The sequence below is a fragment of the Hipposideros armiger genome, unplaced genomic scaffold, assembly GCF_001890085.2.
Source record: "Hipposideros armiger isolate ML-2016 unplaced genomic scaffold, ASM189008v1 scaffold_5, whole genome shotgun sequence".
Taxonomy (NCBI): Eukaryota; Metazoa; Chordata; class Mammalia; order Chiroptera; family Hipposideridae; genus Hipposideros; species Hipposideros armiger.
Window position 1 is genome coordinate 3603822 of NW_017731355.1, and position 14127 is coordinate 3617948.

Genomic DNA, 14127 nt, shown 5'->3' on the forward strand with positions numbered 1-14127 from the left:
TTCACATGTGTGAATGTACATAAAATTCAGTAAAAAGTCCTTAACAGACTTTACTATACTTAAAGTGACTACATTTCTAAAGCTTTGTGTGAAAAACATGGAAACAATGACCTATTCAACTTGGAGATGTGACCTCACCAAAGACTACTCCTTAAGTTGTACAACTATGGCAGCAGTATACAGAATTCCCTAAAAAGTGGGTATACGAGATATGTCTTAGGACCACTTGTTTAGGGATAAGTAAGAGTAATTTACTCTGGAGTTACAACAGCAAAGATGATCACAACCCCAAATTGATATTCGACATTATGTGTCAATATGTCTCCTTTTTTGTTCTCATAATTCATTGTTTGGGCATGACCAAAAATCAGAACATCTCTGTCCGAAAGCCCAAAAGCCCACCCAGACATAGGCAAAACAAAAGAAAATACACAAGCTTTTAAAAAGAATAGGATTTAAATACCGAATTTGGAAATTTTATGATTTTCACCAGAAAAACATCCATTTCCTCCTATCTTTGTTGGTCATTTTTTTTCTTTCCTTCAGAAAATGAGATGATGAAAAAAAAAAGCAGTAGAGGAGGCATTTGAGTTATAATAAATAGGAAGATCAACCAAGTGCAACAATAAGTTGTATGGAGCTAGGATGTAGGCTGTGACTGGGTGGTGACCGAAGAAAACCAAAGAAAAGGAAATAGAATAAACAGTAACTCCAAGGCTTTGGAGATTGAGTGCTTGGGAAATTGTGATATTATTAACAGAAATAGAAACAAAGAAGAGCAGGTCTGGCTAGGAAAATGAGATACATTTTGGACGTGCCAAGTTAGGGATGCCAGTGGGACATCAGGTAGGAATATTCATCAACAGGCAGAACTGCACGTTTACAGCCCCGATGTGTGGCTTAGGGGTCATCAACCAACACGGGGGAAGTAATGGCAAGAAGAGGCTGGAAAACAGAAAAGAAAGAGGGCAGAGCACAGAAACTTGGGGACATTTTTATTCAAGTAGCAGAAAGAAAAGATGATGAAATAAAGTCTTAAAGAAATTAAAAAAGATAGGAAGAAGAACAACAAAATAAATTCTAAGAAACCATAACTAGCAGAGCATTTTAAGAACCAGAGGCAGTCAACAGTGTCATGGTAAAGCTATACAGGAGGATAAGAATTTGAAAAGAGGTTGTCTTTGACAACCAAATGGTATGAGAGAACAGTTTGATTAGGGGTAGGGCAGAAAGCTAATCCATAAAGACTAAAGAGAAAGTAAAAGCCGTAAATATAGACCCTGATGTCTAGGATTTGGGCAGTTAAGGGATAGTTTAGAAAGGAGGAAGAGTAGGTTATTCAGGACTGGAAAGAAGGAGGAAAAAATGGAGGTAATGATACATAGAAATGTAAAAAAAGGATAACAAAGTTGGAGAACTCACACTACCCAATTTCAAGAATTATTTCTAAATTTACAGTAATCAAGAAGTATGGCATTGGTACAAAGATAGACTTGTAGATCCATGGGACAAGATAGAAAGTCCAGAAACAAATCCACACATATATAGCCAATTAATTTCCAACAAAAGTGTCAAAGCAATTCAATGGGAAAAAGGATAATCTTTTCAACAAATAATGCTAGAACTGGATATCCATATACCAAAAAAATAAATCTTGATCCTTACTTAACACCATACATAAAGATTAAATCAAAATGTACCACAGACCTAAATGTATAGTCTAAAACCATATGTCTTGTAGGGGAAAATATAGAAGAAAATCTTAATGATCTCGAGTTAGGCAAAGATTTCTTAAATAGTACACCCAAAACACCACAAGCTATAAAAGAAAAATTGATAAATTAAACGTCATTGAAATTAATTTTTTGATCTTCAAAAGATAATGTTGAGAAAGCAAAAGGGCAGCCTACACGGTAGGAAAACATATTTGCAAAATAAATATCCAATAAAGGACTTGTATCCAGAATAAAGAACTTTCACAACTCAATAATAGGAAGATACAAACCCTAATTTTAAAATGGGCAAAATATTTAAAAAGATACTTCAACAAAGTAAACATATAGGCAAATAAGCTTATGAAAAACTGTACATCATCATTAGTCATTAGGGAAATGCAAATAAAAACCACAATGAGATATCGCTACATATTTACAGAATGACAGAATAAAAACACTGACAACACCAGGCGTTGGGGAGGACGTGGAGCAACTGAGTTGACTTCTCATACACTGCTGGTTGGAATGCAAAAGAGAACAGCCATTTTGGAAATGTGTAACAGTTTCTTGTAAAGTTAAACATCTACTTACCATACGACCAAGAAAAATTAGAAGATGTGTCTAAAAGATTTGTTTGCAGATATTCATATCACAGCTTAACTTATAATAGCAAAAAACTAAAAGACTATAAATGTCCATCAACTGGTAAGTGGATTAACAAATTATATCCATACAGTGTAATATTACTACATGTAACAACATGATTGTCAAAGCATTATGCTAAATAAGACAGACACAAAAGATTATGTACTGTGTGATTACAAATATATATGTAGAATTCTAGAAAAGGCAAAAACACAGCCATAGAAAGCAGATCAGTGGTTGTTAGGACCCGGTGGGCATGGGAGGAGGTAAAGAATTGACTGCAATGGCATGAGGGAACAATTTTGGGGGATGATGGAAATGTTTTTCAATATCGTGATCACATGGCTGGTGTACAGCCATGTTTATTTATCAAAACTCATCAAACTTTACAGTTAGAATTGGTGAATTTTATAGCAAGTAAATTATACCTCAAAAAAGCTGATGGAGAAGAAGGAGAAGAAAAGGGGAGAAGGGGGAGGAAGAAAAGGAGAAAGGAGACTGAGAAGAGAGAAGGGGAAGAGAAAGAAGAGGAGGAAGGAGAGAATGCTGTGGGCTCCAGAAAGAAAGAGCCTTGTGTATCCATTCAGTGAGTACTTAGGCTCTTATTAGGTGTAACTCAAGGGCTAGGCACTAAAGGAGAAACATCCTTAACCCTGAGTCATTTATTGTATAGTAAGTGAAACAGGTATGCAAATGAAGCATAATACAACGTGATAATTACCATAACAAAGATATACATACAAAGTACTACAGGAAATAATAGAGAGATTTGGGATGGGAGAGGGTGAATGTTGCAGTATGAGATAAGAGGGTGATGGAGAGAAGGTCTGGGAAGTGATATTGGAAGTCAGAGCTTATCTTTTGTCAGCCAAGGACTACTTGACCTCTAGAATATATAAATCCACAAGGACCTGAACGTTTTGTCTTTTAATAACAAAAAAGTCAGAGATTCACTTACCAATGTCGGAAGTCAATGATTCACTTGCCTCACTGACTGAAACACTGGCATTAGCTATGGCCCGTTGTTGGATTGGAAAGAGCCCCGAGATAATCCTTGACATTATTTCTTGTTCCACCCTAGGAGATAAAAGTTAAGGATTCCTAAATTTGATTAAAATGTATAAAATGTTAGAAACACCACCCTAAAAAATAACCTCAATCCATGGACACAAACATTTAAATGTGACAGCAAGCATTCTGAAAACTGAATCTGGAAAGAAGAAAATCAAATGTATCGAGTGAAATAAACCACATGAAACAGATCTTTATGTGGGAGATAGTTCATTAAAATTAAAAATCTTTCAGATTAGTCTAATGAAAAAGTTTTAACAGACCTTCTAAATTCATAATCAGGTTTAGGTCAATGATTATCTAGCATATCATGCCCCTAAAAGGTCGGGCTCCCTACTCTGAAAGCACACATACAAAACCATACAAGATCAGAGCTAGAAGAGCAGTCCAGTTCCCCTCTCTTCAAGGAATAAATACATAGATTGCAATACAGGTAAGTAGTTTTCCTCTTTAAAAAGACAGGAAATTTATTCCCAAGGTCATGTTTAGGAAGGAGAACGGGAAGGAGAAGGGGGAAGGTAAGAGGAACAAAATAGGAGATTGCTTCTGTGCATTAGAACAGCTAACAGGCTGACTAAAAATTATTATTATACAAGTAACAGATGTTCATTGTAGAAAAATCAGAAACGATATAAAAGTTGTAAAAATAGATAAGGCTCACTCATAATCTCAGATTCAGGGATAAACACAATTAACAATTCGGCATATATTTTTCCACTTTTTTTCCTATGCACTTTTATTTTGAAGAGTCCTTATAAGCCACGGTTACATCATTAGTATTCCGCTTCGTTTATATACCAGTGTTATTAATATCTTTCAACATCATTAAATTTTCTTCTAAACCTAATCTTGATAACAGTGTTAATATTCAGTTTAGTTTATTCCATAATGTCCTTAAGGTTTCTCACAGGTAAAAATAGTTCATAAGTTTAAATAAATAAATTTTTTTTAAGTTTATATAAGTAACAAACAAAATAGTGCCTTGATTATAATAAGTTCCCTATATACTAAGTAATCTATGGCCTAATAGAAGAACTGTAGTTATTTCCTTAGGACAAATTTCCGGAAGTGAATCACTGGATTAAAGAACATGTACATTTGTAGGGCTTTTGGTACTTAACAATAGCCTCTTTTGCCATAATAAACAGTGTAAGTACAAATATTCAAGGACAGAAACAATACCTCCAACAGTTAGTTAAACCCTCAGCACTACATCAGTTTCCAGTGACTATATAGCAAAGGGAAAAAATTTTAATAAATAAAAGGAGACAAGGATGATTTTCAACCAAAACTTAACACTTTCCATTTACATTTGCTACTATGATTCTGTTAACGCCAACACCACTGTAAACTCACCACTGAATTAAGCTATTTTCCAAAGTTTCTTTTCTCTGAATTACTTTGTCCAGAATATCAGCGGTAGGCTGAAAAGTAGAAGCAACTGGCGGAAATGGAGGGCCATTATATTTTGTAGAAACAACTTTAGCACTTCTGTTAAACTCCAGAATTGGTTCAGAGTATTCTGGAATTTCATCACATTTTTCCTCTTCCTGGTAATAATAAAAATAAAACTATTATGTTCATGTATCTGTTCAACATTTACTGAGTGACAAGTATATGCAGGGAACTTAGGTAGGTGAATTAACCTTTCAAATTAATCAACAGCATTTCAATTAGGTTGTATTACTATACACACACACACACACACACACACACACACACACACGCATTTGTCTCTCACATGGAAAAATACTGGTAGAAAATGGTTTCTAAGCTTTGTTACCTGTATGACATCAAATACTTCATCAAAGTTAGTTCCTGGAAACTTCACCTCTTCTTCATCTAGCTTCATAAATTCTGGAGTCTAAGAAAGCATTTTCAGAAAGTTTTTATTGTGCTTAATGTCTTTTAAATTTGTACACAATTTATCATATTTCTACCCATAGCATAAGGTTGTAATTACATGACCCTATTTTTTAATTTTAATATCCTGTTCAGCATTGATTTCATTAGTAAATGAAATCCAGGATAGTCCCCAAAGCCATTATGTTCTCGTTTCAATAGCTGTAAAAGATTGAATACAAGTTCTTCTGTCAAGGACTCCATCAACAATGTAACTTAAGTCAATTGATCAATTGATACCCTGTGATTTCTCTCCTAGAGTTAAGATAAAGTGATCATACAAAATGGAGACAAAGAATCTACCAGACTCAAGAGTTCAACACACTGGTATAAGGACGCTCAATGATCTCAGTGAGAACTTCGACAATGAGATAGGAAACACAAAAATGGAGCTAGAAAACGTAATAAAGAATCTATTTTTTCTTTACGTAATAACGTAATAACCAGTCAGAAATGAAGAATACAATAACTGAAATAAATAATACATTAGAGGGAATCAGTAGTACATTAGATGAAGCAGAGGTTTGAATCAGGAGATACTATAGATGAAATCTGGAAAAGTTACAGTGCTATGTTGCTGTGTAGTCGAGTTACAACTTTTTACCCAATAGCAAATAAATACTGGGAAGAAACGCTTATTTTTTGCATCATGTCAATAGTATAATGACAAAGTAACATCTCAAAACATGAACTTCAATTGTCACTATAAAATACATATTCAGAAATATTATATTTAATTCCCATTTAAATGAAGATTCTTTTCCAAAGAGACAGAAATTCTTTCTTCACATATGAGAGTCTTACAACTTAAGAAACCAAAAAGTTACACTAAGGATTATCACTTTCAGAATGTCTATAAATGTAAGGATCTTAAAGTTGTTTTTTCAAGTTCATAAGCAATTCCAGATTCATTTTGAATCTTTTCCTTAAAACCTAAATTATTATAATGGATTATAATTATAATGGAAAACTTTGCATGAGATAACATTAGATAAAATCTATAGTCAGACATTACTCAAAACTATATGATAAATTTCTGAATAATACCTGTATCCAGGTGTTCACAGGAGGAGATGTTTCTTTGGGACTAGGCAGGGATGAACTGACATCAGTACTACCATATGAAATGCTGTCAATATCTACATTGGGTAATACCTACAACAGAACACAACATCCAGCTTTCTGTTCATCATTTTGACTCAAATATTCATCAATCTATGTATCAACAACATATATCTAATTTTTATTGCAAAGTTAATGGATAAGATTTTTTTTTTTTAAAGGAGGGCACAGCTCAAAATGGCCCATGCGGGGAGCAAACTGGCAACCTTGTTGTTCAGAGCGCACGCTCTAACCAACTGAGCCACCCAGCTGCCCCCAACAAATTTTTTAAAAGATATTTTATAAAATTTGGAAAATAAGGGGGAACACACAAAATCCTACTATCTTGAGATAACTTCATATTCACTGTTCCCTTTATCTTTGTACTATCCACTTATGCATGCTAAAATAGTTTCATTCCCGATTTTTCATTGTAATTAGGTCATAAACATCTTATCGTGCTTCTATATAGACTTCATAATTATATTTCAAATGACTGTATAATATTTCAACAAATATACATGCCTTAATTATTTAATCATTTTCCTGTTGGTAAACATTTAGGATTTTCCTAATATTTTCATTTTATATATATATATATATATATATATATATATATATATATATATATAATCACTACAAAAAAATTCTTCATTATACTAGATAGCCAGATATTAGATTAACTTCTTGAGCCACAGTGCTTGAATACTTAAGATTCTTGGTAATTACAGCCAAAATGTAATCCAAATGATCTCTATTTACATCATCAAAAATGGAATCAATTAAAGTTTTACCCAACCTTAACCCAAATTAGATAATACTGTTTCAACAGCAACAGTTTTAAACGGAGGTATATTATTTTAATTTGTATTATCTATTATCTTGGTAACTAGCAAGATTCAAATTATTCAGTTTGCTTGTTTGTAAACTGTATTTCATCTTCCGTAGAGTCATGTTCTTTGAATATTTCTGGATTTGCATCTATGTTTTCTTATTAATTTATGGAGGTTTTTATATTTAAAAATTAATCCATTCTAGCATATTCCTTTCATATGTTCTCACTATGTGTTGTTTTCCTTTTTATTGAGGAATTTTTACATATTTAAGTTTTATATTTTATAGATTCAAATCTATTTTTCTATCATATCTAAGTTTTCTTCTCTCATATTCAGATGTAGCTTCAGCTTTGATAAAGATTCCATGCAATTGTCTTCTAATTCTTCTATTATTTTTCTATTTTGTAGTTATACATTAGCTTATTGCCTACTTGGGACTCATGTGTTGTACCATAGGAATTTCAGAGTCTAAAACTGATCTATTTTCCATATTGCTAAGCAATTATAGCATACATCATTCCATTTACAAGAATCCTATTTCCCACTGATTTATCCATCACATATTACATTGTTTTAAATAATCAACACTATTTCTGAAATACTTTTTTGTACAGTATCAGTAGCAAACCTTTTATCTTTTCTAAACCCTTTGTTCCTTCAAATATCAAAATGATCTTAAAGTCAAGTTTTTTAAAAAAAAGGTCATAGTTGGTTTTTTTAATCACAATTTCACTTAAATTATGCATTAACTTAGGAAGAATTGACTACTTGAATATTTAATCTTCACATACAAGTCCTTTCTCCATTCCAGTCTTCCTATATATGTTTGTATAAAGATTGAAGTATTAATTATATATGTCACACACATTGTCTTTTTTAAAAATTAGTTATAATATACTGTTCAATTGTTCCCTGTAGAATCTCATTGAGTCACCTGGATATGAGTCATTGACTTAGAAAAGGCAGCTAACTCGTGCAAAACAAGAATAGGGACATCACATTAACACCATAGTTTTAAAGAACGTGAGACCCATAATGAAAACAAAGTTTTCATGAAGCAATTGAATAAACAGATTTCAAGAACTTAAAGTTAAGCCAAAGATTTTTTTTCCGAAAACATTTCTGTTCATGCATCCTAGCATACCTGTACAGTAAGCTGAGGAGGGTCCTTTTTTTCCGACTTCATTTCTACAACTGCTATGTTAGGTTTCTTTACTTCAGTTCCTGTTTTTCGAGTTGATGGAGGAATAGAAGTAGTCACTGTTACAGGGTGTGGTTTGTTTACAATTACTCCGGCAGGTGGCACGGAATCACTATTGCTTTGGGTTTGTCCTAAAAAGTTTGGGGGAGAAAATGAGTCAACCATCTCAGAAACAAAGGAAAAATTCTAAAACACGACCTAGATCTTTATGGCTGAATTCTCATATGAAAGAAAAGTACTATCTGCAATCATCTTTCCCTCTATCCTCACCATTGTCAACATACCATGTCATCCTTTAGCTGAGACTAACATTTATTTGGCATACATATGAGTAAACACTTCACATACACTATCTAACTTAACCCTCAAAATAATCCTATGAGGTATAATATTATCTACATTTTACAGTTGGGGAAACAGAGGTTTAGAAACCCATAATTTGCCAAAGGTCATAAGTTTGTAAGTGGCAAAGCCAAGACTAAAATGTATTGCATTATATTTATTATTTTTATTTTCAAATCTTCATAGAACGACCATGAACAGAAATGAAACCAACCACAAAATACTGTTTGACTACCAAAAAATAGCAGGTAGGCAGACTATTTGGTAACTATCATAGCTGTCAAAAACTTGTTAGCTTTCACTTCAAAATTTCAACTCATTTCCTATATTTCCAAGTAAAGAGGGACAATACAGTGCACTTATTAACAGCACAGACTCGAAAAAAAAAAGCAAGCAGACTCTAAATAAAGCTGACGGCCCAGGGCTTGAATCTTGGCTCCACTCTAGCTGTGTAGCCTTTGGAAAATTACTTAACTCCTCTGTGTCTTGGTTTCTTCATCTACAAAACTGGCATATCATCATGTGTTTATAGGGTGGATTAAATAAATTAACATACGTAAAGTGCTTAGGTCTGTACCTGGCACAGAGTAAGGACTTCATAAGTATTAGCTATTCTATCAGCAGAAGGCATGTTTGAGCAGACATTAGTGACCAAGCTGACATGCTATTAACCCATAATATAAAAAAATAAAAAATTCTCTCATGTTGAAAAATATTTATATTTAAATCATTCATCAAAATGAAGGAAAAAATAGCAATGGCACTAAAAGAAAAAAATAGCTAACTAGATTTGAAGAGCTAGCGAAAGCAAAAGTGATTTAGTGAATTTTTTAAATGATGAGCCTGAGAGACCTCAAATAAGTAAATAACAAACTACTGCCTTAGAATACACAACCACACAATATTTGCTTATCACAGCCTAGTTCAAAAGTACATAAAAAAAGGTACTTTAAAGTACTTCCCCTAAGCCATGAGGATATTACATGAGTCAAAATTCTTGAATTCTTTAATTTTATGAACGTCTATGACATGTCTAAACATTTTTAAATTTTCGTTTCATCGACAGCAATGATTTTAAAATACTAAGTGAATGTTTCCTGTGAGTGAAACTATAGCAGAAACCCAACATATCAGAGATGGCTATTACACAGAGTAAGACCCATTCTGAAGTCCAACCCACCAATATAAACAATCCATAAAGGAAAAGGTAGGTAGGTGACTATTGTGTCCGCACCATTCTGTAAGTTCTGCTACTGCTAATCAGAATTTTAAATTTACCCTATTAAATTTTGTTGGCTCTTACCTAAAAGAATTGCCATAGGAATTAGATGACCTTCCAGTGTGCCTGAAAAAGTAGGCATTTCTCGGCTGGGGCTGAACAAATACTGCTGATCACCAGGGGGCAGCGTAGTAACAGAATGTTGCAGTTTAGAATCCGTCTTCTTAGGTTTTGTTGCATAAACGTCAGTTTGTGTTCTTATTGACTTTACTTTAGTGCCTGTAATAATCATCGATGGCAGATGTTTTTAAACATTGTTTGAACATCTATTATCTAACCATCTAGAAATACACAACTCTTCTTCACATAAAGATCTCATTCTATATAATAAGGTTACAGTGCCCCCAAATAGAAGTAACATATAAACCAGGGGTTGGCAAACTTTTTCTTAATAGCTAGTTAGCAAGTATTTTAGTCTCAAGGGCCATGTGGCCTCAATTGCAACATCTCAACTCTGCCGTTGTAACATGAAAGCAGTCATAGACAATATATAAATAAATGAGGGTAGCTATGTTCCAATAAAACTTTCTAATAATTATATTTAAAAATACTAGTGATGTGGTAGGTGTGAGTCAAAACCAGAGATAAGTGAAGATACTTCTAGTTGTATACAAAAGCACCATAAAAATTTTTCACTTTTGCTACCTATGGCTCTTTGAGAACAAACCTACAGAGGTGCACTTTTATAACACACAGCATATGGCTGAAATTTCTGTTCATAAAGAACATGATGGATCAAGGTCTCAAGAAAATGTCTCCTTTCCCTAGATTATAATTTAAATTGTTCAAGACTCATCATCTCATAAATGCAAATTTTATCACACTTTATCTATTAGATACCATCTAATCCTATTTTTTCCCCCATTTATTCTTGTGCCTTGAATCAGGTCTATTTCTTTCCTACTCTTTTAGGAGGAATTGTTTTTCCATCCCTAAGCAGTATATAATTTGATCTGTACAAGTAATAAATAGAAAAGCAAAAATTAAACATTACATATTAAACTGATGCCATAAAATGAGGTTTACCACAAAAAAACAAGGTTCCTTACCTTTAACTTGTTCTATTACTTTTGGTCTCTGTGGTTTGGACTTAGGAGATGGGGAATTATATCTGAGATATGGTCCTTTCTTAAGAGTGCTGCGATGGCCCTGATAAACTGGTTTTCCATAAATTTGTAACATATAATCTTCATCTTGTATCGTTGGTGTTGCTTTCAAAAAGCCCTAAGTACACAAAGTTATTTAACTCACTAGCAAAATAGTCATCAAATACTTATCTTATTTTTCTAAAGCTTCCTTTTGCAAGCTTAAGTACTATAATAAGAATGATCGGGTCAGAAAGGTCCTCTATTTTAAATGGCACTTAAATTCTGGATATAGTTTTCAAGCTATAGTTTGAAAGTTTTATAGTTTTCAAAAGCATGAAAATTAAATATAAAAATCATCCACCCAAGAAACATAAAGGTTCTTACACTAAGAATAGTTTCAGCACCAAAAAGGTTAGACACATTTTATATATTACATTCAAGTACAATAACAAATCAAGTTTTTAAATGATTTCCTACATTTGTGATGCCACCACCTTCAATCATAATCTAAATGCCACAGAAAAGTACCATTTATTGAGCATCTACTAAATGCTAAGTATTGAATTGGGTATTTTATTAATCTGCCCCAAAATCCATGTTTAGCATTAAGAATGTTACAGCCTCGTTAGAGAGGCCAAAACATTCCCTCAGAATCTAGTACCATGCCTCATAATCGCTAGGCACTAAACATATATTTGTTAAAATGAAAAATAAACAAACAAAATGTTATACACATATACACATACAAAGATGAAATACAATTTTTAGTACCATGAACTAATTTTTAGACTAGCTGATCTCTAGATATATCTGTTATAACTAAAATACTGTGATTCTAAGTGTGAGATCTCAGAAGGAAGGAATTATGTATTTTGTGCAGTACTTTCCATATTATGGATGTCCAAAACACTAAAAATCAATAGTTTAAAGATAGTTTAGGGGCCGACCAAGTGGTGCGATGGTTAAGAACTGACTTGGGACGCCAGAGGCCCCAGTTCGGATCCCACATATGAGGGCCAGTGACACTGCCCTCTACAGCTAAGACACTGAACAACAGCTCAACCTGGAGCTGGGCTGCCGTGAGTTGCTGGCAACGGCGTAGACTGCAGCCCCTGTGGCAGTGGGTTGCCATGGGCTACCGTGTGTAGTCAGCAGCCAGCGTGAGCGGCCAGCAGCCACTGTGAGCAGCCGTCCAGAAGCCAGCAACTGATCTGCCTCGCCCAGGAAGAGTGCAATGATGGTGCCAACTTGGGCCAGTGAAGCAACATCCTCCACAACTAGACTGAAGAACAAAACGACAGCAACTTGCCTGTTCCCCTTCTCCCAATTCCCCAGCGCTGTTCCCATCCCCCCAAATCCCCAATAAAAATCTTTAAAAAAAAATAAAGATAGTTTATATTTGTATAGTCATTCTTATTTTTAAAATATTTTCATATTCACTTCATTATTTATATCATAAAGGAAATAATGAGTGATAACGTAACATTTGTGCCACAAAACCAGAGTAGGATCTTACTTCTTTTGTTTCTTTCTGTAAGCTTGAAGCAGGCATGCTCCTCACAGGTGAATTTCTAAAATGCTCCTCTTTTTGTTTTTGAGGATGTTTTTTTGGAATTACAGAACTATTTACTGTTTTATCTTGCTTACTGGTTTTAATAGCTTTACTCATATTGTAAGTTTTCTTGGTCCTTTGATTCTTCTGATCAAATCTCTTTTGTTCATAATCATTCTTTGCCAGTTCATCCTTAACATAACAAAAATGAAAATTACTTTAAATCTATTCAAGTAATAATTCTTCGACATCAAAAGTATTAGAATTTATTTTCTTTTGTAATAGAAATACAGTTTAGTGTTTTTAAATGCTTTATAAATAAGTGATATTGGCTTACATATTAATAAAAATTCTCTAGACGAATAAACAAAAAACTAAATAGGTTGCTGTCTTATGAAGCAGGAAAAAGGAGGAACAGTAGATGATGCACAGAGGTAGGAGGGCTACTTTTCATTATAGATCTTTTTACACTTTTTGATGTTTGAACCATATGACTGTACTAACTATTCAAAAATTAAATTTAAAAGTTTCCAAAGTGGTAAACAACTTTGTAATAAAACTCTGAAATACATATTTATAAATTAAAATTGCTTCAAGGTTTAAACAAATATATTTCATATGGAATCCACAGAAATACAGTGATATACAAAGTGTAATCAAACAATACAGTGAATGTTTAAGTTAAAAAAAATTTTTACAGTAAAAGACATATTGCCATTAATCCCTTTCAAAATACTCTCCCTTGCTTTGAACACACTTATCCCATCGTTCTTGCCACTTTCTGAAGCAGTTCTGGGAGTTCTTTTCTGTGAGTGTCTTTAGTAGCGTTGTCATGGCTGCCTCAATGTCCTGAATCGATTCAAAACATTTATCTTTCATGGTCATTTTGACTTTGAGGAAGAGCCAGGAGTTGCACAGTGCCAGATCCGGTAAATAAGGTGGATGAGAACACGCCATAATGTTTTTATTTGACAGAAATTGCCATACCAGAAACAATGTGTGACACAGAGCCTTTCCATTGTGATCAATAAATATGGTGAATGCTGCTGCTGAGTGCCATCCAACGGAAAGGCAGGGATCTTCAATACAGAAAGCAGCACATTGAACCTTAGTAACAGTGTGTGACATGTTTCAACTTGCTCAGTGAAGTCAGTCGGGTGTGAGCTACGGTTCAGAGAAGGTGTGTTTTGAAGCATGCCTTAAATCATCCTCCATCATAACAATGCTCCATGTCACACATTGCTTCTGGTATATGGCAATTTCTGTCAAATAAAAATATTACAGTGTGGGGCCGGCCGAGTGGCGCGATGGTTAAGAACTGACTTGGGATGCCAGAGGGCCCCGGTTCGGATCCCACATATGAGGGCCAGTGACACTGCCCTCTACAGCTAAGAT

General features: G+C 33.9%; 1 protein-coding gene across 3 annotated transcripts in view; it reads right to left on the reverse strand.

The window, feature by feature from the left end:
- Positions 1-14127, reverse strand: part of KIAA0586 (KIAA0586 ortholog) — a 93834-nt gene that overhangs the window by 50340 nt on the left and 29367 nt on the right. For all 3 annotated transcript variants that reach the window (XM_019644743.1, XM_019644751.1, XM_019644732.1), the window contains exons 14-21: positions 12697-12924; positions 11142-11316; positions 10117-10311; positions 8415-8602; positions 6381-6488; positions 5215-5295; positions 4788-4981; positions 3319-3437 (exon numbers count right to left, since the gene is read on the reverse strand). In XM_019644743.1, the coding sequence (XP_019500288.1) occupies positions 3319-3437; positions 4788-4981; positions 5215-5295; positions 6381-6488; positions 8415-8602; positions 10117-10311; positions 11142-11316; positions 12697-12924 (1288 nt within the window). The remainder of the gene's footprint in view (positions 1-3318; positions 3438-4787; positions 4982-5214; positions 5296-6380; positions 6489-8414; positions 8603-10116; positions 10312-11141; positions 11317-12696; positions 12925-14127) is intronic.